Raw genomic sequence first — 25,551 nt, 5'->3', positions numbered from 1 at the left:
GATTGCATAAATTTGTAATGAAGACTGTAGCATTGATATAGTCTCAAATAATGATTCTCAAAATAATCACAGGTAGTTAGAAAAGTTTGTGTATAAACTGTTTTGCTTGTTTGCTATCATGTTAAATCTGAGAGATCTCTATGTTTCTTTTCTCCTGTGGCACTAAAAACGCCACTGTGACTGATAAAGAGAGAACACAGTGCCCTGAGAAATGCCTGGAAGAAAATTTTCATCTTTAAACTGACATCAAAGCTGCATTCACCTTGCTTTAGAAGGGGAATTTTGAACTTTTTTCAATCCTGTCTCTTATCTAAACCATTAACTTGCATAGAGGAGTCTTAAAAATTGGTGTTTCAGGGCTAAATAAGACATTTTTGTTGGAGGTTATTGAGACATGAAATGATTACTTATCATCCCTTGAAATGACATTACATTTAAATGCAATGGTACATGGGCACTTACCGCTACCTTCATCTCTGTTAATCCTTGCTCACAGCCTGCAAATTGAACATTCTCTCAGCCTTATGGGATGCACTGAAATTCTCACAGTTATAATTGGTTTTCAGTGTGCCATCCTGCATGTTGCACAATTTGAAGAGACTCTCTTCCAAACTGAAAACATTTAGTGAACCCCTCCAAACATAACACATTTAGTGAATTCCATGCTGTGTATTCTTTCCCCTTTAATCAGTTTTATCCATGAGTTCACCAAAGATTCAAAGGGAAAATAAAAATTGAATTCATTTTATCATGATTGATTTGAAAATTCAGGGGACAACCTCTTGGTTATTGATGGCTTTTAAATTGCTCTGCATTGTTAGCTGGGGCATGCCTGTGAAATTCATCAGCATTCCACAATCTGCCTCTGTTGTTTGCTTGCAGATAGCAGCTCTAAATTTAGATGTGCACAATATAACCTTACAAGACAAAGTTATAGCATTAAGTTATGGCAGTCTGAAAGTCTTTGCAAGGTCTGCCTGTATAAATGAGCCCTTTCCCATAGAGGTCCATGGGAACCAGAGCAGAAACATCATCTTTAGAAAGGCGAAAGCTGCAGCCTGATTGAGTTTCTCACATGATGGATATTGTCCAACCTCATTGCTCTTCTGAAGCAGTGGTTGGGCTAAAAAGAGAGAGAATGGGAATGAGGCATCACACTCATGCAGATACTCCTGGGTCTTCCTCAAAGGTGGGGGTAAACTGTGTGATTTCAAAGAAACTGGGAGTATGTGAACTGTGGTACTGTGCTGGGGAAGAGAACAAGACAAGAACTTACAAAGAGCAGATTCTTCCTTCTTGCACTAATGCATGAATTAGTGAAAATTGTGTCACTCCCCAAAAGGAAGTCTATCATGGTAGTTGGACTCTTGTTTTTCTTCTCTAAGGTACCCCAGCTACACTGTGCATCTCTACAAAGGCAGCAGAGTCTTCCCTTACAGGTCTGATCTTAGGTGTCCATGGTCACAGGTGTGATGGTGATAAACAGTTGGTGTTGGGCTGCTCCACTGAAGTTTGCAGCAGTGCTGCCACAAGCACACTAAATTTTAAGGTGACTCAAAATGTGAGGAATAGCATAAATGTCCATCTGTATGAAAGATTCCTCAGCTTGGAGAGGTGGGAGAAAAGCCTGGAGAAAAGAAGATTCAGGGGAGCCCTCATCACTAACTACAGCTACCTAAAAGGGGGTCGCAGCCAGGTGTGGGTCGGTCTCTCTCCCAGGAAACCAGTAACAAGACAAGAGGAAACAGCTTCAGGCTGTGCCAGGGGAAGTTCAGGTTCGACATTAGAAAGAGTTTCTTTACTGACAGGGGGGTTAAGCATTGGAATATGCTGTCCAAGGAAGTGGTGGAGTCACCATCCCTGGAAGTGTTCAAGAAATGACTGGACATGGCACAGCTCTGGCTTAGTTGATGTGGTGATGTTCAGTCAAAGGTTTGACTCAATGCTCTTGGAGGTCTTTTTCAACCTTAATGATTCTGTGATTCTGTTCTGTGATTCTAAGCAGTCAGGACTATGTTTCTGCCTCATTTGGCTGAACATTAAGTGGTAGAAGATATAATGGCTCTACTTAAATAATTGATACAATTATTTTTCCAAATTTTACTATAAAATGGATATTTTTTTTATTAGTGGTGTTAGTTATCTGAAATGGTCATTTTCTCCCACCTGCAAATAAAGCACTTTTGTTTCCCAAACTGGTTTTCATGTTCTAGTCAGGATAACCTATGTGCTGCTTCTTTTGTGCACAAGTTTTTCTTATTTCTCTCCTGCTCGTTTGTTTGGGTTTTTCATCAATAAACCTTATTCTCAGTGAAACAGGTATTTACATTCCATTTAAAAAATTGTATTTGCAAAACTTAGAAAAACTGCTTCACCAATGAATTCCTGAACAATTTTAACACTGAGTAACATCAGCAGAAAATCTGCTGTACCCCCTCTGCATTTTAATTTTCTGTAGGTGACTGTCTACAGAACTCAGCCCAACTGCCTTTGATCATTCTTGTGTTTTTTTCTAATAACGATCCTGGCAGCCTTAGGTGCACATACATTAACATTTCTTCCTGCAAATATAGTGTTGTTTTAATTGTATTGTGGGATCTTCAAGCATATACTATTCTGGTTTTAGAATCCATGGCATAATGGGTGGTGCCCTGAACTCCTTCAGTGATGGCCTCTGGTGAACAGAGCATGCTTGTAGCAGAGTCTGATGCTTTTGAAGGGCATCAAGTTTCTCTTTTTGTGAGTGCTGCTGAAAATTTTGAAATATTAAAAGACAGTGTTGATCTTTGGTATAAATAAAATTTCAAACTTTGTTTGAAATGCATGAGTAGTAAGTCTCATCCAGGCCAAGGGAAAAAGAGTGCTTGTGATAATGAGAAAAGGGCCTCCATGTTCTTAGATTTTTTTTTCTTTTATAATGTAGTAAAAACTGCCCTGTGCTGACAAAGTCACTTGCCTATGTTTTCCTGTACAGAAAGGTAATCTCAGGATACATTTCCCTACCATGGTGTGAGGGGATTTATACTGTCTCTTCTCTAAAGTGTGTTGAATGTCAAAAGGGCAGACTTCAGGTATAAAAGTCACTTCATCTGTTGTGCCAGCTTTCTAGGTTTCTGCTCTCAGGTCAAAGATCAAAGCACTCTTACATTAACAGGATGTCAGAAATGTGGAAAGGAGAGGCAAATGGGCACAAGAAGCATTTTATTCTGAGGAGAAAGTAGTAAGAATCTCTGGCAACTGCTGCTACACCTGCTGAGAGTAAATCACAGCTTTGGACAATAATGTGCTTTTGCAGGTTGTTCATAGAAAAATATAAATGTTGCAAGTCTGAGTCAGCAAATCCTTTTGTTGCGGTCCTTTTTTGTTTTCCATATAGAGCAGTTTCAATAATTTTTGAGTGTCAAAACTGATTTCTGTGGTGGATTTGCTGTTCATTGGCAACAGCTTATTCCTGACAACGAGCCTCTGATGTAATGAAACGCATGTGGTATAAGATAAAGTGATGGTACCTTCATTTTTTTAGCTGCAGACATGACTCACCTAAATGACATGGACTATGACAGAGCTGAAATTGGAGAGCACGTCTTCCTTTAACTTCAGATCATTCTTCTTTAACTATATTTTGTTAGAAATTGGCTTAGTCTGATGTTCTTTCACCCTCTCAAAACAAGAATTGCTTCTGCATATTAGTTTACTGGAACTGCATTGATGGCTATTTGAAATTCATAGTTTGAGCCCTGTCGCTCTGTTACTCAAATGCAATTCTACTTCATTATTGTGAGTGGGAGTTACATGGAGGACATGCTTGTTTCAGTAAAAAAATAAGACCCAGTATTGAATCAGTTATATGAGAGCCCCTTAGTCATTCAAAATTAGACTTGACCACTTTTTTGAGACAAGGTTATACGTGCACACTGTATCATAAAAGATACTCTATAAATGCACTGATTGAGTAATACTTTTATGTCTTTACAGGCATATGAAGGAACACTTATGTAATTTACAGTTGCTTAGGAAAAGCTCATGATTAGCTTAACTATTGGCATTTATTTGCAGTATAGCATGAAAAGAAAAAGGAACATTGTGTTGTTAAGTACTTTCTCTAGTGTCTTATATCTTGAAAAATATGCCATGCATTTCAGCTAACAGATGGAGTTCACAGCTGTGCATGTACGTGTAGCCAGTCTCTAGGAAAAAAAAAAAAAAGGAAAAAAGAAGGAATTTCTTTTTACAGAAAAACAGGTTGTTTGGGGTTTATTTTATTTTTCTCGTCATGTTTTCAAGCATCATTTACTTAGGTCATTAAATTGGTAGTAGAACCTAGTTGTACGTGGTAGTTCCTGTGAGAGGCTTTTTGTAGGGACTGTTGATATAGAAATAATCTCCCAATCTCTTCCAAATCTGTAGCCATACTCCATTTTACTGCACTTTTGTGTATGTAATTTTTTTTACCCCTCACAGAATCTCATCCTTCTCCCATGCACATATATCTCATTGGACTATACCAGTGAAGGTTAATTTCCACAGTAAGTCCAAGCATGTATTTTTTGCCTTTTCAAAGGAGAATTGTACCTACAGAAGGCAGGAGAAAACAGATGAAGTGAAAGGCATCAGTGGTCACTCCTGAGGACTGTTAAGAGGCATGGTACAAAACGCATGGTTTATATCTTTAAAACAAAGTATGCCATTAAGTGGGTAATGCTAAGAGGAATTTTATCTAGCCTATAAATACCAGTGAATCTTTTCAACTTCAAATCCCAGTACGGAGACAATTTACAATTGCAATCAAAATGATGCACACAATTTAACTTCAGTACCATCTGTAAATCTGCTGGTATTTTAATAATGAATAAAATTATATCTTGGCAACAAAAGTCTCACTGAAATAATATACCTTTAATTCCAAGTGAGACCTCTTAAGACTAAGCTACAAGGCCTCTGGTTTACCCTGAAATCTCCTTCATATTTATTAAAAAAATTGACATATCTATATTTAAATAGATATCAGTATGCTAAAGGCCTGTGATTCTGTGAAGCTTTTGTTAAACTCCTTTGAAATTTGGGGATTGTGGTTCAAGCAGGGGTTGGCACAGCTGCCCACAAGCACTCCTGCCCTGACTGCACCTCTTGCATCTGCTTCAGCAGAGATGTAGGAGCAAGGTCTGTTGCAGGAGCTGTTTGGTGATGTGCCCCGGGTTCTTGAAGTAGAGCACCTACAGGAGGCACCTTCCCTTAAAATGCTTTTGTTACCATGTGGTAGAGCAGGAGGCATGACAGTTACCCTCTTCTGAATTTGTCTTTTTGCCTCCATCATGGCACCTAACCACACCATTCTCTGGGTTGTAATTCTCTCCTTTTTCATCTTCAATTTCTGTATTTCGCAGAGAGGAGGCAATTTTGGCTCTGTTAATAGTTTGCATGCTCTGTCCTGTCCCCCACCCTTCCCTCAGTTTCATTACTGGGTGACACCAGTCCCATGTTCCTACTCTGAGTGCTGCTTTCATGGTATTTATAATTATTTTGGGATGCTTGTGGTTGCTAATAGAGTAGCTGCAGCATAGATCTGACTCTTACTGTGGCTTGTCAGATACTTTGCATTGATAGTGATATGAGATTGCTGGTGTAAGTACCAGTGTAAGTAATTACTTATTATAATGATAGGAGATTTTGACAAACAATGTATTAGCACACTAAAAAAAAAAAACCTGCAAGCTTTGCAGTAAAGGATTTTCTGCATGTTTGTCCTGGTGAAGGTACAGCAGTAATAAAAGCGGTTAGAGGCTGATGTTTGGAAAATCTGCAGAACCCAGTGACTGGAGATGTTTGACTGATGGTGTCCTTTTTATCAAAGCTTTTGTTCAGGAAATGTTAGTGACCTTTCTGGATGGCCTTCACAAGTAGAAATCAATGTGTTTTGCCCCACTTGCTCTTCAGGTGAACCAGGGAAACTGGAGCAGGACAGGTTTGTTAACGCTTCTCAATTTGGGCCTGCAATGACCCTGCCTGTTCAGGGATTGATCCTCTTCAGAGGACCTGCTCTAAGAAGCAGTAGTGTGACCATGATGGGTTCCTGGGGTTTGTGATTGTCTAAATGTCTTCAGTGCCCACTAATCAGAAGTTTTCTAAATTTGTACCACCTGCTGCTGCTGCTGCTGAAGGCTGTCTCAGCCTTGAAGAAGGTTATAAACTGGATCATGCCAAGCCTACTAACGCCAGCGTGAAATGTGGCCTGGAAGAACTAGGAAAGTTAGTCTGAGTCTGATTTCTGTGCAAACTCTGTTTTGATAATATGTTAACTGTATTTGAGAAACCTGCCGTTCTTCAGGAGCATTTGAAATGCTGTCTCTCTAGGCCTTGGATACATATTTTTCAGTTATTTTTTTCATATATGTCACAGATGTTGAAGGCCTTCACAACATACAAAGTTTAATCAGGTATTTGGACAAAAGGCCTTCTCTGAAATTCCAATTTATGTACTATTACCTAAAGTTGGTATTATCTGACATGTTTCAAAGAAGCCTAAGATTTAGTATCTAAATGTCACTTGAATGATTTTGAACTGATAACATTTATATTTGTGGGATTGTTCAAAGCATTCTGTAAAAAAAATAAAATACATGGGCAAAGAGGGAGAAGATATTTCCTTGTTTTTATTTGGAGGGTAATTAAAGCTACAAGAAAAGAATCAAAACCAATCAATAAAACAACTTCATAGTATGAAAATAAAAAAAAGATAATAGATTAATTTCTCCTTTTTTTTGTTAATTTTATAATTTTTTCTAAAAATCTTTAGTGAATAAAACCCAGAAAATTCAGGTTGATATATGTAACTCTTTTTCTTAATTCCAGAAGCAAGATTGCTTATGAAAGTTCTAGTAACACTCATAACGCTGGAAATGCTGTCAGTAACTATTTGTTTTTCAGAAGTTGGTATGTTCAAGGTCAGCATCCTTTCCTCAAATGCAAATCAACATCTGTATTGTTGTGTGGTTTGCATAAAACAGTTGGCTTATAGGTACAATTAGACCCTCTTTTTCATGATTTCTTGGCTAATTATCTTGTCAAGGAAAACATAGGAGAAAACAACTGAACAACTGGCTAGTAAATGCACTTTTGTGAGTGTCCGGATGTTTTAAATGGTTCTGCAGTGTAGAATTATTCATTGTTAAAACCAATGTTTTTAATAGGTGTATAATGCAGTTAACTCCAAGAAGCAAAGTTTCTGTTCTGACAGGCAAACTTCCAAAGCAAATGGATTAATAGATCAGTAACTATAGGTAAGGAGCTGTAAATGTGGGAGCACCTGAAATAATGTTTTTTTTCCTGCCACATCAAGGTGGGGTTATGAAGCCTCTTGAAATGTGTGTGTTGGGATTGTATGGTGGGAATCAGGATACGCTGGTTTTGCTTTTGGTTTTACCATGGGTCTTCTCTGATCTTGCATAAGCACAACATTTTTCATCTCTCTCTTGTCTGCATCCGTCACAAAAAGAAACATGATAATAACCTTCTTTCTTGGAGAGTTTTTTAATCTTGAGAGGTGTGTCTTTGGTGGTTGGTTTGTTGGCTTTTCAGTATTGCCTTCTCATGGAACCAGGGCCAATGGAATGCCCTTGCTGTACATGCACATCCCACCTTTTTGAACTCTGTACCCTATTTCAGCTAAGTTTTACAAAGAAATATCAGTCTCAAATGTGTACACGTTGGGTCTCTGACAAGAGATGTATCAGAGCGTTTCTGCAAATGATCTGGATTGTTGTGCATGTACAAGTTGACTGGTGCACCCCTCAAAGCACTTTGCTGTACTCTGGAATTTCATTTGGCGTGTAGAAACTGTGCCATATTCTGCATTGAAGGTGTGTGCATGTAGAGCTCTTGGTTCAGTGCAGAGTTAGTTTTGACTGAGTGAAGGGCAGAAGAGTGACCTTGCATCTTTTCAGAGTATCCATTCAAAAATAATCTTCACTTGGAGGAAATTCCTGCATGTACTCTGAGTCAATCATTACTCTATAATCGTGTATGCTATAATCAATCGTGACTCTCTTATCTGTTGAAAGTTGGGCTGTATTAGTCCTGGTGCTCTCAGAACTATCATCAATTTTTTAATGCTATCCTAAATCCTGAAGCCTTAAACTTATATGTTTTTTATAGTTATATATTAATTCAGGGAAGGTTTCCTAGCTGTATTTTAGCTGTTTGTTCTTTCTTTTTTTTTTTTCCATTTATTTTTTAGAACAAAGCAAAATAAGGATCCCAGAATTTAGTGTGGAAATGATGTTGCAGTTCTGTAGCAGTAGATATACAGATGAACATGCATTGGGACAGAAACAGAGGATATGGAAATTTAGATGAAGCATCTCCTAGTTACAGGAGCTAATTGTCACCTCTCAGCCTGGAGCCTCTAGAGGTCCCGGGGAAAACCTTAAAGGTGTTGCTCTGCAATGGTTTCCTCTTGCTGTGATGCTGAGATACTTGGTGTCCCATAGGTATCCAGTCCTACCTTTGGGGAGCAGTGGTGGACAAATGGGATCACTGGCTGATTGATGTGCTGGGTTCTCTCGTGGCCCAGGAGCAACCACAGGGAGCTGAAGAGAGCCAGCAATCTACACAGTGTTTAAAGTGAAATCTCTGCATTTGGTTATTTCCAGCCTCATGTTTTAAGTGTTGCTGAATAGTCCTGTAGATCTGTCCACCAGGATTTTAGACTTTCTTTTGAGAGGTTCCCAACCCCTCTGCTGGTTTTATAGAATGAAGAAGTTTGGGTGAATTCAGTGTCCTCATGAACTCACCATTTCCAATCTTTATTTAAATCTCTGTCACATGAGTGACAGTGAATTTAAGACCCTCAATTTACAGGTGTTTTGTTTGGGTTTTTTTAAGTCTGAATAGAACAGTTATGGCCTGATCTCATGGTGTACCAGGAGACCTCAAGCCCTCCACTCTTTGAGATTCGAAGGCTGTAAGTCATAGGGAATCTGTTCAGGACCATGATACTTGTTTTGTTAGCTAATTATCCTCGTGGCTACAACATCAGTGCAGACTTGTCCCTAATTTATCTATCTTGCAGATCTTGCTAGGCCTTTTTGCTCTTGGGAATCAAAGAGATAGAAGGGGTTTTGGATAGAAGTTTGGTTTTTAAGATCCATCATTCAATGCACTGATATAAATTATATTGATTGCATTGATTTTCCTTCATATAGAGCTGGATTTTGATTGCAAAAGTATCTGGGTTGTTCTAGAGAGTCATTGTAGAAAGGGATGAGAAATATTTTAATGTAATCTGTCTCAATATTAAAAAAGTATTACTCAGGTTCAGAATAATCTAAATTCATTTTCATAACTATCAAGCAAGATTTGCTTTTATTGTCTTTTGTAGCCTTTCCTTCTCCCCCTCCTCCCAATCCTTGTAAACTGCATATTTAGTCTCTGAGTGCAAGAACACTGTGGTGGCCTGAGATCCTGGTGACCTGCAGGCCTTTTCCAGTAATTAGGTCCATGTTTGCTCCATGGGAGATTCAATTAAAAATGAGAGGGGTTTTTTATTACTATTATTCCCTACTGAAACCCCACATTACGTTCTTGAGTGTTTATGTGACAGCGTTGTAATGAGAAAATTTACTTTATTTAATTCTGTCCCTGTTCAAACATTATGGGCTCAAAAATTCCATTTGAGTATTAGCATAGCCCATCTGTCCTCAGAAGCAGTTGTGAAAGAAAGAGGGGAGAAATGTAGAGGCTGCTCACATGGGTGAACAAAACTAATTTGGCCCCGCATGTTTGTGTGAGCTTAGGGAAGAAATGATGGAGGTGTTCAGGTTTTGAAATTTTAGTGCACCCTGAGACACCTGTGAAGCATGGGACACATTTTTACATGTTGCAAAAGCCCCCGTGGCATGTTCCTGTGTGTCACTTCCACACAGAAATATGAAGTTGTAATTCCTACGTTACATACCTGTTCTGTGGAAAAACTCTACTGAACACACAGCACCCGGGGTGTTCTCTATGGGCTGCCAGGGCATTACTGCACTCTTCCAGTGCCTTTTGCAACAAGAGTCAATGCCCTCTTTTAACTGCAGTGTAGACAATCAAATCTCATTCACTGAAAGCACAACATTTTCCAGTTTTTCAAGCCTTTGATGTCTTAACAGCAGCTCCCATGTGGTTGTTGTCCCACCAGACTGGGACATTCTGGAGGGTTAATTTCAGTTCTCACATGTGAATTCAAGCACAAGTGTGCTGCTGTGTGTCCACTCTCTGTTTACTAAGTAGAAGAAACACCACCTGGAGATAGCACAAGTAGGCATATGTGTTGCTCATATGATGACCTCTGTATGTTTTGTTTTTTTGTTTTTCTTTTCAGATAATTGTGATGATGCATTGGTATCTCCCTTACCTTCAGCTGCCCTTACCAGTTCCTCTGAGCTCTTCAGTACTCACAGTCCCAGCTTTGCAAAACTCAACAGACGAGATGGTACGGTTGAAATATGAAATGCCTAAACTATTTGTTTTAATCACTTTTACAAAGAATATCTTTCTATGCTGTTTGTATGCAGTGCATTCAGAGCCAAGCTGAATAGAGCTGTTTATTTATGCTCCTGAGAGTGTGCTATGTAGGAGCTATTTCCTCCTTTATTATAGAAAGCTTCTATTAACTGTAAAGAACTCCACTTCTCTTGTAGAGATATCAAGGAAGTTCAGACAGTCTTTTTGCTTTGGGTGAGTTCCCATATTTTAAGAGTTTAAAGGTTGCTAGGTTTGAGACTCTATTCTAAAATGTGTTGAAGACAATAGCAACGAGGTATAAAATTCAAGTGGAATTCAATGATTACACAACCCTGCAGAAATAGTGAATGTGAAAAACAATTTTTCTGACATTTGCCGTCAAGAATGTTTGAGGTCCAGGTAATGAGTTCACACACCAGGTGGAACTGGGAATATGAAGCATAGTACCAGAAAGGAGAAGCTGTCAGTATTTAGGGCATCATTTGACATCCTGTTGTAAATTCAGGTTGTCAGCTCTCATCTTCCAAGGTAGAGCTTCTAAAACTGGAAAGCCCTGTATTATCATATTACATATGAATTTCATTTTAGGAAACACTAGAAAGAACACTACTACAAAAAAGGTTTTAATTGAAAATAAATCAGAATTTTCATTCTTAAACATCCCTGAAGTGTGTTTTAATTAAACACCATTTGATAAATCTATAGAAAGACAGTAAAGGGCTCTCTCTTATATGCTTTGCACCAATGATAAGGAGTTGCTTGGCCGTTAAAGAAGTCTCAGGAGCATGGGACTGCTGTTATCAGAATGTTGCCAGGCCCAGCAGTCAGATGATAAGCAGTACAGCAAGCAGCAAAAGCAAAAAGTACAAAAAGTAGCTACTAATGAGCAGTAGACTCTAACAAGCAGTAAGGGAAGCAAGCCTCATGGCAAACACAGAAGCTGCTGATTAATAGCTAACCAGCAGTAACAGCTGTAAATGCAATCTAGTACATTCCAATCAAATCTGCAATTATCTTGAACCCTTTGAGGCCCATGTTGGGCACATGTCCTGGACAAACCCCAGCAACTCAGCCCTGCCCAGCCACTCGCTGCCCCTGGTGGGATGGGGCAGAGAATCACAAGAGTAAAAGCGAAGCCATCACTCTGAACATCCCTTTTCCTCCTCCTGCATCCCCCAGCTGTAAGTGATGCATGATGTCCTATGGAATGGGATCTCCCTGTGGTCAGTTGGGGTCAGCTGTCCTTGTTGTGTTCAATCCCAAATTTTGCTTACCCCATTACCCCACCCTCCTCACTAGTGATGGTCTGTGAGGAGCAAAAAAGACCTTGGCCTGTGCGTAAGCGATTCTCTGCAAAAACAGAAACATCTCTGAATTATCAACACTGTTTCCAGCACAATTAGCCCTGTACAGATACTGTGAAGAGAACTGAGTCTACTCTTACCAGAGCAGTGCCTAAGCTTGGGTTGGAGGATCAAGCAGTGGTAGATGGTGGCTGTAGAAACTTTCTTGGACTGATACTTGAATGCAAATAGGAGATATCTTTACAGGAAATAATATTTCTTAACAAGGACTGGTCTGTGGCTTTCTGATAGTGTTGAATGTTTTGATGAGTTGGCTTAGCTTTGCTTGTAATTGATAAGACAGTGCTGCAAGGAACAGAGCCTCTGGGTAGAAAGCCAGATGAATATATTTATAAATATAAACGTGAATGCAACAAGTGAAGATGAATTTATAAAGCACAACCCAGTCCTTTATTGACAGAAAGTTCTAATTCATCAAGCTTATTCAGTAATAGATAACAAACAATAAGTAAAAGGCTGTTTAAAAAAAAAAAAGGCCTGCAGTAGTGGAATATGCCATTTAGAAAAACAAACACACAAAGTACCCATGAGTAAAGCTTTGTGTGAACAGCTGAAAATACTTAATTAAGATGCTGATAAATCTGTACTGGTAATGCTAAAGAGCTAGTATAATTCTGATAAATAAGATTCTGAGGTATGAAATATATTATTTTCCCACAAGAGGGATTTATCAGCTTCTTTGTATACAGTAAATAAATAATGAAAAATAATAAGCAAATTGCTACAGTATGACTGTATCACCTAAGATTTTTCAGTTCCTATTAGCTCTCAGCCTGAGTAGTCAGTATATGCAATTATGTATGAGAAAATAAAGCATATATAGTATAGAAAAGAATTTATTTTATGGCCAGAAAGTGTTTGATCTGGGCATTAAAGTAAAATTCTGCAGCAGGGAAGCACTTAGTTGCAGTGGGAAGTCCAGGAGTTTTTAGTAATATATACTGTATATAAAGCCATTTGAGCTGTTTTTAAGGCAGGTAGGGTGGAAATAATAATTCCCTTTGCTTTGTAATAATCAACTACAAATAAGTATGGGCATCCTGAGCAGCTGTGGGGAACATCAAAAAGCATTGACTGTGTAACACTGGGCTTAAATGCAATTTTTGAAACAACTATGGCAAAATGTACAAACAGTCTGAAAAAGAAACAAAAGTATTTGATCATATTTCTTGGAGTCATATGGGTCTCCAACTGAGAAACCATCAGATCCTTGCTCTCCACATATTTCTAACATTATGATTTGTTGCCATGGAGAATATGAATAATATGTCAGATTCCTGTGGTATTGTTTCTCTGCTGGGGTATTTTCCCCATACCATACCATGTTGAATGCCTCCTTTGAAATGATCCCCAGAAGATGTGAAATGTGTGAGCTGTGAGGAATGATGGTGTAGCACAATATGCAGAATCCTGTTAATGCCAGTGGGAACTGGTGTGCAGAAAGGGGAAATATTGAGGTTCCTGTCTCTCGTTTTCAATGTAACATCTTAACACACCTAAAACATGTGTGCAGATCTGAAGGGCATAATCAAAGCCAAATTTTTGTCTGGTTTGTGTTTATGCCACAATTAAAAAAATTGATATAGTCCTCTTCAATATGTTTGTGCCCAATTGCAGGAAAAAGACGTTGGGTTATGCTTGAATCTGTTCAGAGGACTTGATGTCCTGTAAGTTGTGTCTTCAGTAGCCTGTGTTGTTGTCCATTAGAGCCTTCTTGTCCTTTGTCTCGGGCCTGTGCTGGCAAACAGTCCACAGGGCAAGCATCAAGGTGGGTAGAGGAGCAAAGGGCTCTAAATAGTTGCTCTGCTTTGGTTGTGCTTTTTTGGTACTTACTAAAAAAAGTACAGGATGGGTTGTTGACACACGATTGGGAACGATGTGCATAAAAGAAGTGTGCAGACACAGACTCTGCTGGAAAAAGTGCCAGTATCCTTTGTGCCACCTGCTCTGTATGACAGAGTAAATGTGGAGGAAAAAGAACATCTATTGATTTTTGGCACTCACAGCAGTATTTGGTGAGGATTTGGGATAACCACAGAAGCAAGCAGAAGCTACATGATGCCTTATTAGCAGAATTGAGAGAGGCCCAGTGGGAAAAGCTTCAGTTCAGCCCTCAGTCATGCAGCCAATGCAGCTTTGCTGTTGCTGGGATTTTAGCTGCCATTCTTACCAGCAGCAGTATTACTGTCCACCTGTGGAAATGGTAATGGTGGAGCGTTTGGGAGAGGGGAAACACAGTGGGCTTGCTTCTCCACAGGAAAAAAAAAATTATGAAGCAGCTTCTGTTCTGTGAAGGCATGGCCTGTAACTGATCTTTCTTGGAGGACCAGCTTTGGAGAGGTGATGCTACGAGCAGGTGGCAGTGCTGTGTCTGCAGTGCTTGCATCTAAAGAGTGACATTCCCAGCAGATAAATGTGCTTTATGTAAAGAGAGATGCAGTTCAGTGATACCATGCAATCTATGATTTTAGGGCTCAAGCTCAGCACAGATCTCCCAAATTTCTGTTCAGTCTGTATCATTTGTTTGACTTCGAAATTAGAAGCCTGTGGTGTTGTGCTCAAGCTGGAAAATAGCAGTGCACAGTAAAGCCAAACACTTTTGTTGAAAGCATATCACATTCCTGCCACTTCTAGCAGCAGAAGGGAGAAAGCATAAAGTAGATATTTAGTTATGATGTTTGACATACTGCTGGGAAGCATCTGTGATAACAGGCTTGGCTTAAGAATTTTTCTATAAACTAGAACATAGAAAGCAAAGTTTTTGTGTTTTTAATGGAAAACTCACCAAATATTTTTGTTATATGTTATTTTCTTTCATCTAGTTGTCATTCTCTATGTTGAATGAAGGAAAGATGAAAATGCCAACTTTCTTTTAATATCTGCTGAAAACATCTAGAGTAGGCTCTTTTGAGTCATGAATGGAACAACTTTGCCAGAACTTCTGAAGCAGATTTTATATCAGTTCCTGGAATAAAACTGGGAAAAAAAAAAAAAAAAAAAGGCAGCAACTACTGTGTTCAGTCTATTTTAGATACTGGATATTACAATCCAAAGGAAGCTTGCCCTTGGTTCCTGTGTGCAATAGTCACAATTGTGTGTAGGAGAAATCTGTAGTTTGTTGTCTTTGAATACAAGTCTGTAGTTTGTACTTTAAAGGTAGACAACAAACTTTCTATATGGCACTTAAAAAATCAAAATAAAAATTGGTGGTGTGGGAATTAAGCTTGTTAGGACTTTTAAGAGGAAGCGTTATATAAGCTATATATAGGTATGGAGTTAGCTATAAAGTAGTTGAAGAAGAAATCAGTGATGAAATTCCTAGTATTCTCATTAAGTGTTTCGTGGTGTACTCATAGGACACAGTATTCTATTTAAGGCAGGTAAAATAATCAGTGATGATGAAGACTTCTGTTGTGATTGAAGAGGGTAAATCATGGCACTAAGAAGCAGTATATGTTGGTTTGGTTGCAAACTTTTCCCTGGAGAGTTCTTGTAGAAGAATGGAGGCTGAGTCATCCAGGGGAGCAGGAACAATACAGGTGAGGAATAGATATGGTTCTGTTTCAGGAGTTCAGATAAATCCTATATTAATAAATTGTCAATAATGACAGTTCTAACACCTACTCTTAGACAAAGGGATTTCAGTTGTGGGTTGGAAAGTACAATACCATCCAGAAAAAAAAAATGTTTGTAGAAGTGCAGAGTTATTGAAATTGAGTTCATTGACAGAAAACACATTTATTAATCTTTCAACTCTATTCACTTCAATAAACTTTTCATGCAGCAACTTTGAGGCAGATATGTTCAGTTTTATTCCCAATGTGATTGTATTCACTGTAGTCATACTGGAGTGCTTTTCCATACTTCATTAATAACGACAAAACAAAAGAGTGTTGGGTGGCAGAAGCAGTGGCAGCCTCAAAATTTGCTGTCTTGGCTACTTGGTTGATGGCTTGTGTTCTTCATAGCTGCATTGGTTGCTTATTGGTGAGGCTGAATGAAACACCGGGTGTGTGCAGAGAATAAATGTGTGCAAGGAGAAACAAGTTAAAGGAAAATAAACATAGCCTGTAATTTTAGGGTGTAAAAGAAAGCAGGAGACCATAAAATAATATATTCCAGTCTGGAATGGTTTTCTTTTTAATCATAACATTCCATTTATTGTAGTGAGCAAAGTGGTAAAATGCAAGCAGTGGTTGCAGTTCTGTTTCATTGGCTTGGTGTTACCACAAGCCTGTTTAACCAATGAAGGAATTCAAGGGATGGTGCAAATCTTTACTTTTAAAGGACAAGTGTGAATTAGAAGCTCATGTCAGAGACAGCCTGCTTTCCAGTGTGAAGGCAGTCCTTTTAGTTGTTCAATCAAATAGTTTCTAGCTTTACAACAAATTATCTGAAATGCATTTATAAGCTGTAATTAAACAATTTTTTCAAATACTTAATAGGGCTCAAATAAAAATAACTAACACTTTGCATTTCTTTCAGAACTCAGCAAAAAGGAAAATATCAAAGCAAACTGCAAGTTACAAATTCACATTCCAGAACTGCAAGGAGGGAATAGATACGATATTTCAGGGGTTTTTTTTTGTGTGTGCCAACCTCACTGATGTTTGTACAGCTGAAAAATAATAAATTTCTTCTAAATGTCTTAGAAATTCAAAGTTCCTTATGAGCTTTAGGTTAATGGAGATAACCTGATGGAAGCATGCCTCATGTAATGTATTTCCTAATACTAAAATATAAAAAAACAGCCGCATGCTCAAGTAGACTCCTCTCTGACGACCTGAAATAATTTAACGGTTCTTTATCAAGCATAATTTTTTTTCGTGCTGTCATTGTCATCTAAATTCTCCTCATCCAATCTTTCAGGAGCTGGTGGCTGGTCCCCGCTGCAGTCCAATGAGCAGCAGTGGCTGCAGGTGGATCTGGGAGACAGAGTGGAGATCGTGGCGGTGGCCACGCAGGGCAGGTACGGCAGCTCGGACTGGGTGACCGCCTACGCGCTCATGTTCAGCGACACCGGCCGCAACTGGAAGCAGTACAGACAGGACGACGCCGTCTGGGTAGGTCTGAACTGCCAGGGCCTTTGGGCCCAGAGCTTTCTGGTTCAGGCTCATTTGGGTGTTTGGAGAAGCAGCTCTGGTTTCACATCCGAGGAGTGCTGCAGTGGTGAGAGCAGACCTGAGCGACTCCACGGGGTGTTTGATCTAAATGGGTCATGTCACCGACTGTCTGTGTAATACAAGTTTAGGCCCTCAGGAGTACATTGCTTTTCAGACTATGAGGATGATCAGGGCACTTAAAATGACCTGTGTGCTTTTGTGCCTGGTTGGCTCTGATTCAGGCACACCAAGGTAAATGGGGCTAATCACCTCCGTGCTTTCTCCAGGAAAGATGAAAATTAATTCAGTGCCTTATACGTGTTTGGCCAGAACAAGAGAGATCATGCTGAGGAAGATGGGTGGTAAATTGCTCCTCAGCTGGAGAAGGCTGGAGATGCAGCATGGGTTGTGCGATGATTTAGGAGACACACTAAAAGTGATCAAGGCTTTTTCTAATACTTTAATGCAGACTTGACCATTGCTGTGTCACAGGTTCTGTGTGTGGCTGTGCCAGGTGCTGTTGGTAGGAGGGCTTGGGGGCAGCAGTGGCACCACAGGTGTGGATGGAAAAGTTTACAAGCTTTTTTTGTTTTTGTACAGAAAATGTCAGTTGCTAGTGAATGGGGAAAAATGGTGGGATTCTCCCCATGCTATGTGGTGTAGTTCTGTGCATCAATAGCCCTGGTAGCATGAAAATATGTGGTGTTAAAAGAAACAGATTCTTCATGAAAATAAAGGGGAGTGTGTTACGGGTAACCATGTACACTTATGTTTTGTCTTTGGTTAATAATATGCTTAAAGGCTGTGTCACAAAAGCAGATTTTGCTTCCAGAACATAATGACTGTGAGTGGTGGGAGCTGGGGTACAGCAGGAAGAGGGGAGAAGGGCTGCTTAATTTTTCCCCAAGTGTGTGGTGGCAGTGGAGATGCATATACAGGGAGGTGAACTTCTGTGCATCTAAAATCCGTTGTATCATCACTTTGCTTTATCATGGCTTGATTCAGGGAAAGCTAATGAAATCCTTCTTCCCTTAGAACAGCAACTTTGGTCCTACCATGGTCATAAAAGTTGTCAAGTGCTTCACCTGTCACTTAAAATGTTATGTTAGGCTGTCTTTGCTCTGATACTTACATATATGTATAAAAATATATAAAATATGTATATGTATTATATATATGTGTGTGTATATATAGGTATATACTGTATGTATATATATATTTTATATCTATATATTTAAAAGCAGTGGAATTTGGACTGAATATAGCGTTCATTTAATCTGTCTCTTGACTTCCACCCCTGGGAATCTGAAATACTGAGAAATTTTTACATACTTGGTGTCAATTAAGTGTTTCTTTGCCTGAAAATATTATGTGGCTTGTTAAAATTTTGTATTAGGACAAATTAATTTTTTTATTACATGTCAAACTTTGCAGTCCTTTTCTTTCTGGAAACACCTTTTCTTTTCTAAATTTTTCTTCTTAAAGGGAAACTTGAAAAGACAACAAATAGAATTTACCACAACAGATCTTAACGCCCTAGGGATTCAATTTATGAGTTTCTTACCTGGCACCTAATATTGCACATGAGAATAAGAACAAGCCTAGCAGGCATTTAACAGTGAATTAGGATTTATGAGCAACTTGGGCTCTCTTGTTTTACTAGAGTGATCAGGCACGAAGTTGATTCAGGGCAGAAACTGACGCAACTTCCAAAGCCTCCGCAGACCTGAATCCTTATTTTCTGGAGAGATAATTTTTGTACGTGTTTCTAACGGAAACCACCATAGACTACAGAGCATAAATTTCTATATAATTGAGGAAAAATGAAATAGACTTTGGGTGTGGAAAAGGAAACAAAGGATTTGGATAATTTTCCCATTACCTTAGGTTCTAGGAGTCACACTGACCAAGTGAGCCAGTAATGTAATTCCAGTCCAGAAGAACCATTTGCTCTGTGTTCCCAGAGGGCTTGAAGGGTTTGTTAGGATGCTTCACCAAACTTTCCTGGAGGAAATATCTGATAATGTAACTCCAAAGTGGGCTCATTTGACATTTCATTAGACACTTTAGTCCACCTGAACTGGCAAGTCTCATTAACACTTAGGAGCTTGTATGCCTACCCATGGAATTAATGAAGATCAAGAATTCCTTCTGTACAATTTTTATTCTAACTAAAGAAAAAGTTGAATTTTTTTTCCTGGCACTTTTGGATTTTCTTCACTGAATTAAATTAGGTCTAGAGAGCCATTCAGAGCACAAAGAGGAAAGCCAAAGAGGCTTTCAGAAGCATGTATAGAATTATAATTTAAAATTATGCAGTGTTCCTCTTTTATTGGCAGCTATCCTTTCCTTAGGGTTTTTTCTAACTAAGAAGAAACATAGAAGTGTGCTGTCCAGCTGAATGTTAAAGGTTTTTTCAGACCCTTGGATGAAATGAGGACAAGCACAACATGGTGCTTGTCCTGAGCATCTGGCTCTTGAATAGCTGTAAGGGAAGTTCTGCATTGCACACCCCTAGGAAAGAACCCTTGCCCTTGACTTAAGGTAGTGGACAATTTCACAGGGCTGGGAAAGCTGCCCCCAGTGTAGCCTCCACTGTCACAATCTGTGGCAGTGTACACTGTACCAATCTGTCACAAGCGTGGGAATTCCAGACTTGGGAATCTCTATCTGTGCTGGCTTTGGTTCAGTGGTGTTTTTTGCTCAACAGGAATAAAAACATCCCTCAGTTATCAAGACTGTTTCCAGCATAAACCCAAACCAGATCCCCATACCAATTACACTGGTATGAAGAAAATTAACAGCTAAACACAGCATTTTCCTTTTTTTTTTTTTTCGGGGTGGGTGGGATGGTCTGTCAAGGAGGGATTTAAGGCAGTAGTTCCCTCTGTCAGGAAGAGGAAACACAGGTGAGGTGGCAAGTTACCAATCCTTAATTTCTACTCAAGCCAAGTCAGATTTGATCTGCATTTTCTCCCAGCCTATGTGCATGATTCAGAGAGAAAGCCATGGTGTGTTCCCAGTTGGTGACACTGCAGGGCTCTCTTGGAGGAGCATGCACTGGCCCAGCTTTTCCCTGCTGCGTATCACGGGGCCATTGACCACAGGTGGTGGGAACAGCAGGAAGGCAGCAGGGCCTTCAATTATCCCTAAGTAAATCTGTCCAGATGAAACTTTTCTTAATGATCCCAAGAATGTCTAATGGTCCCTACTGCAAGTGGTCTGATGCTCTGAGGAGTTGTTGTGGGTATAAGTTTGGTCCACCCATATGGCAGAGATGTTCTGCAGTGCACTGGAGACCTGGGCACATAAATTTTTTATTGGGCTGCCAATAAGACAGATGTTTGCACACCAGCATATATGACATATCACCAGTAAAAGTCTCCCTCTCTTTATAGAGATTACAAGGCTTATTATCCTCCTCTCCCAGCTTGCATACAGCTCCCATCAACTTCCCTGTTAATGAGGACTGCATACACAGATCGCGGGGAGAATCAGAAAACCTTTTACGTTTTCACTCAGCCTGTGTTTATGATGTTAGTAAATTCTGCAGCTGGAGTTGAAGACAAGACAGATTAGCCATTTAAAACTAATTTTCCAACCCCATTTGTATTTAAATAATCTTGTTACAAAAGGACTCTCTGGTTCAGAGCAAACTAGACTTATAATTATATTTTCAACATGGATAAATCAGCTATGTGTGGACACACTAGCTATTGATTGGGAGACATAAAACATAAATCTTATTGCTTGCAACAAGTAAATGATTTTTCAGTGTTTTTAAGTGTTGAATAATTCAGCATTTGCTTTACCTGCATACACATCGCAGCTTGAGTCAGTCCAAATTGTGTATTTTACTGGGAAAAAAAGTGTGGGTTGTGATATAATGCTATTTCATTTTAGATTGCAATTTTTATGCTATCTATATTGAAAAATACTTTACAAAGCTGAAAAACACAATTATGCAGGAAGGCACAAAGGAAGAGATGAAACAGGCATAGATGCATTCAACAAAAGGAGAAAAGAGATGTTCTTTATACAGAGTTTTGAAAGAAGAAGGAGAGCTTGTGGAATTGGAGATAAAGGCAGACTCCTCTGACAGTGGCAGAGAAGGCTTTTATATTAGAACAATGAATCTGTGCAGAAAGGCAATGAAGAGGGAAAATGGCAGAGATGGCACAGAGATAGTTCACCCTCCGTGCAGTCCCATGCACATTGAGCAGGAGTGAGCTGGTTAGCAATGGCCAGCTGGTATCAACTCACTTGGCTGGTGAACGTTCTGATAAAGCTGCTGTCCACTGCACGTGGAAGGCAGAAGGTGGCTCTGGGTGGGACAGGGGCTGTGAGCCCCAACCCCAGAGCTGCATCAGAAGATCTGAAGTGCTCCTCTAGTGTTGGCCCATGACCCCTTGGTCATGCAGGGAATAAAGCAGAGCTCCCCTCCCACAGCAGTGGCCCTGGTGGTGTCGTGCTTCTTGCAGGTGTGAGGATGCTGTGTGAGGCCTGGAGGGTTGGCAGGAGGCTGAGGATGCATTAGGAATGTGTAATTTCCAGGGGAGCAGGAAAAGTGTTTTAATAGAGGTGATAAAGATCCCTTGCATTCCCTTTCACTGGGAAACTTCTTACTTGCACGTGTGAGCTTTTGCTGAACCAGAGGCTTTTCTAATGAAGTCTAGAGGAGGGTCACCCTTAATTGGCTTATAAATCTACGGGGGTGCTGTAAACTTTCCCATTCCACCCTAGCTGGATAATGACTCTGGAACTGTTTTGGTGAGTTAATTATTGTGAACATAGTTAGAATATTAATCTTCTTGTCAGATTTATAATTGTGCTAATTTATTCTAAAGCATCTTTTAGCTCCTAGTCCTAACACCCTCCAAGCAAGACCAGAGCAAATTTCCACATGTAGCAATGAGTAGTCCCACATTGTTTGCTTGGGTTAGAGAATGAGTTTTTGCATGTCTTGTTATAATGCTTCCTCCTATACTAATATTAAGATATATTTAAACTCCTTTATGCACTGTAATTATTGCCAGTCAAATAAGTGTTAAGCGGTAAGTATCTATGGATTATTTCCTTTTCCACCTTTGCTGTAAGAAAAGAAAAAGAAGAAACAAAAAGCCAATTGCTACTTTCAAGTAGGAATGAAGAAAGCAATTCATTCTTGCTGCAGGGAAGCAAGGTTTTCCAGAAGTTTTCATTGCTATGTTATTACAGATTTTGAAGAGGCTACCATTATCCCTTTGTTGTAATTAGGACTGTTCAGATTTAAGACTGCTTGATTCTGAGATGGTGTTTGGATGTTACTAATTTGCTTCTAATTCTGGTTTTACACACTGAGCTGACGCAAATGTGGCCTCCTGAGTACATTCTCAGGAAATCTGTCTTTCTTGGTATTGCCAGGGCAGTTCTTCTGTTGGGAGGATAATTCAAACTGTCAGTATATCTGTTTTTGTCAAGTGCACTCTGTATGGATTTATGTCTGAATAAAATGGATATACTTAGATTTCAAATAACTCTTTACTGTTGAGATGCTGGAGTTAGCCTTAAGCTAACTGAATTTTGTATGAATTCCATGACCTTACAATGTGCTTTTATTGTTGGTTAACTGTAAAGGAATATTAAGGTGGAGTCTGGATAATTTCATGCTGATATTAACATGTTATCCATCAGCAGTGTCCTCAGGAATTCTCTGTGCATGGTGTTTGGCAGTAATTCACTCTGACCCAGAAAAAATTGCAAGAAACGTGGTTATTGACAGTTTGTGCTGTTGTTACTGACTTCCCAGTCTTATGCCTTTGCAAATTGCCTGAAATGCATCTTTTCTGTAACCATTTCACACAGGAAGGCTGAGAAATGTTCTCTAATTCTTCATTCCTAGATCCTGGATATTCTCAGTTATCTTATCTCTGCTAATTTTGTGCTAGCAGCCATAGGGTGTGACTCCCTAAGGTTGGCCCTAATGGATTGGAATGGGAAGAGTGGTAGGCATGGCTCTGGTTGGTGATGTCTGGTCCCAAAACATAAGTGTCTTCCAAGCATCTCCAGCAGTTTTGTCTGCCACAGCCAGAAAGCTGTTGTTTCCCCTCCAGGCATCTGCTAAAACAGAAAATCTTGTTTGTGGCATGCTAGGATGGTGAATGTGGAAAATAGGGGAAATTTCCTCTTAGATGGTGGAGTTTGGCCAGCAACTCTTGTATATCAGTAGACCAAGTTTCATTATTTTTGTTTGCAAATTATGTTCCATGGCATTTGAAGGCTTAAATAGACACCTTTAAAAATTCTGAATAAATATGGAACAAATAGTTATGTAATCCATATGCCTGCAGAGCTCAGTGAGTTTCTTTGCAGTTTGGTGCATTTTTGGAACAAATGAGTGGCTCTAGCTGTCTGAAAAACCATTTCTTTTGTGGGGAACCAACTAACAAGAGTACTCTTATTGTACTGTTATGTACTGTAAAATAAGACAAATTTCCTGCTGCTAAAAAGTCTGTCACTTCACTTCTACTGATTCACTCTTAGATTAGATTAATCCAAATAAATAAACTGGTTTGAGTTGTAGTGTTCAGGTCTTCAGTGGCTGTTACAAGGTTGTACTGATTTTGCTCTGAGCCCTTTCTAAATGTTGGATTAATCCTGTAGTGAGGAGCTCATGAGCAGAGAAATAGAAACCTATTGCTTGTGGCTAGTGGAAATGGTACATGAGAGAGAGAGGCAAGCAATGAACAAACAATTTCTAACCCCTCCAGGACTGGCAGAGGGGTGTGATCTTATGTAGACACCAGGTTTAGTGATGAGAGACACTTGCAAACTGATTGGGAAGAGGAGAAAGGAGAGGAATGGAGATGAGGGGAGACAGAGACAGATGGAGAGGTAGAGAGCTGTAGTCAGTGACCAGAGCTTCAGTATCTAAGATGGAATAAAGAACAGTTTGATTACATCTGCAGTCAGCAGCAGCAGAAACCAAGGGTCTTTCATTTCTGCTCATCCTCTTCTTTTCTCCTTGGTTAGCAGATTTGTATTCCACCTTGGGTCAATGTACCCAGTGTTTCCTGCTGTTAGACACCCATCAGCTGCAGAGAGGCCCCTACAAACTGTTCCTGAGGTACTTTCTTGAAAAAGTGCTGTTTTCACAGAAACTTTTTTTCAGCTCTAAGATTGGATCTTTGCATAGTAGCGCTGCAGGAATGGGAAGATGGAAAAACAGATAGGTCCAGATGATTTATGGGGAGGACCCTGATTTATTAAAACTTTAATTTTCTTAGGCTATTTGGTCGTGTGGAAATTCTGCTGCATTGCTCCTTTATGGTCTGATTGGGAGCCTGCTTCTGTCCCTGGGGCCCTTTCCCATCAGGAATCCCCAAACTGTAAGGATAATGAAATGTTCTTCCTTGAATGAACTCAGGTGCCAATGCCTTTTTTTTGCCTTTTTTTTTTCTTAACTGTTGTGTAAGCCAAGGTGACCTTGTTATATAGTAAAAAAAAAAAAAAAAAGGTCTAGTCACACAATTAGAATTGTCTGATAAGTAATATTTTCTTGCTTTTATGTAAACCAAGAAATTCTGTAGTGACATCATCTTTACAATGCTGGAAAGAGGATCTTTGCAGAATTCCTTCCTCCCAAACTCCTAGTCATTTCAGCTAATATGGATTTACTTTTTTAGGGTGAAGAGGGGACTGGGACTTTTTATCTTGCATAAAGAACTTTAAAATTATTTGTTTTCATTTTCATTAAGAAATTAGTTTTATGAGATTTATTATTTTTTAACTGTCCATGCCTGTACTGGGATATTCCAAGTGTGGGAACACTGTTTCTCTAATGATTATTATAGAAAAAATATAAATATTTAATATATATTTTATTAGATATTTTCCCTAGTTATAAAACAAAGAACAATTAGTGAAAATACTGCTATTTAAAAAAATACTCCATTATTGTTCTTGTTATGAAGGACCTCTTTTAATATATTGCCTTTCCAGATGTGTAGTGCATATTTTACATCTTTCAGTGACTCCCAAATTTTAGTGCATGGGAACTTTCAAAACACTTTATAATCATTAATCTTGAAGGTTATTATACCAATTGTATTTTTTACTCTCTAAGCTGTTTCTCAGGGAATAGGGAAAGATAGAAGTCCTTAGAAGATCCCTTGAGGTGCAAATAAGTAAGAATAAAATTTATCTGTGGAATAAATAGGCCTGTCCATGTTCCTTTGAAATTTAATGTAACTGATTTTTATGTATTTCTGACACTTTTGGGAGCTGCCTACACCTACTCTACAGGAGTTAGTTAACATTTGTGGGGTTAGTAATCAAACATGAAAATAAACTTCAGCAAACCAAAGTAAAGAGTAAATCCTGACATAGCAGTACTTGAAGGACTTTTAGCCTTCAGGGAATAAATATTCTTCTATATTGAGAGTTGAGAGTACAAATGGAGTTCTGGAAAATGATGAGAGGTTCCATATATAGACACCTTTACAGCTTGAAGGAGAGATGAGATTTGACACAAATAAAAACTAGTCAGCTGTTGTGCTCAGAGAAACTAAATGTGAGCCACATTTTAATTTTAAATATGGAGA

The 25,551-nt window shown here is 39.1% G+C and overlaps 1 protein-coding gene across 1 annotated transcript in view; it reads left to right on the top strand.

The window, feature by feature from the left end:
* Positions 1 to 25,551, top strand: part of CNTNAP5 (contactin associated protein family member 5) — a 410,986-nt gene that overhangs the window by 198,901 nt on the left and 186,534 nt on the right. The window contains exons 3-4 of the mRNA XM_071435220.1: positions 10,361 to 10,471; positions 16,737 to 16,930. Of these exons, the coding sequence (XP_071291321.1) occupies positions 10,361 to 10,471; positions 16,737 to 16,930 (305 nt within the window). The remainder of the gene's footprint in view (positions 1 to 10,360; positions 10,472 to 16,736; positions 16,931 to 25,551) is intronic.

Source organism: Agelaius tricolor, unplaced genomic scaffold (assembly GCF_023055355.1).
Source record: "Agelaius tricolor isolate 1412-34295 unplaced genomic scaffold, bAgeTri1.0.p SCAF_10, whole genome shotgun sequence".
Taxonomy (NCBI): domain Eukaryota; kingdom Metazoa; phylum Chordata; class Aves; order Passeriformes; family Icteridae; genus Agelaius; species Agelaius tricolor.
This window is presented reverse-complemented; position numbering and strand designations above follow the sequence as displayed.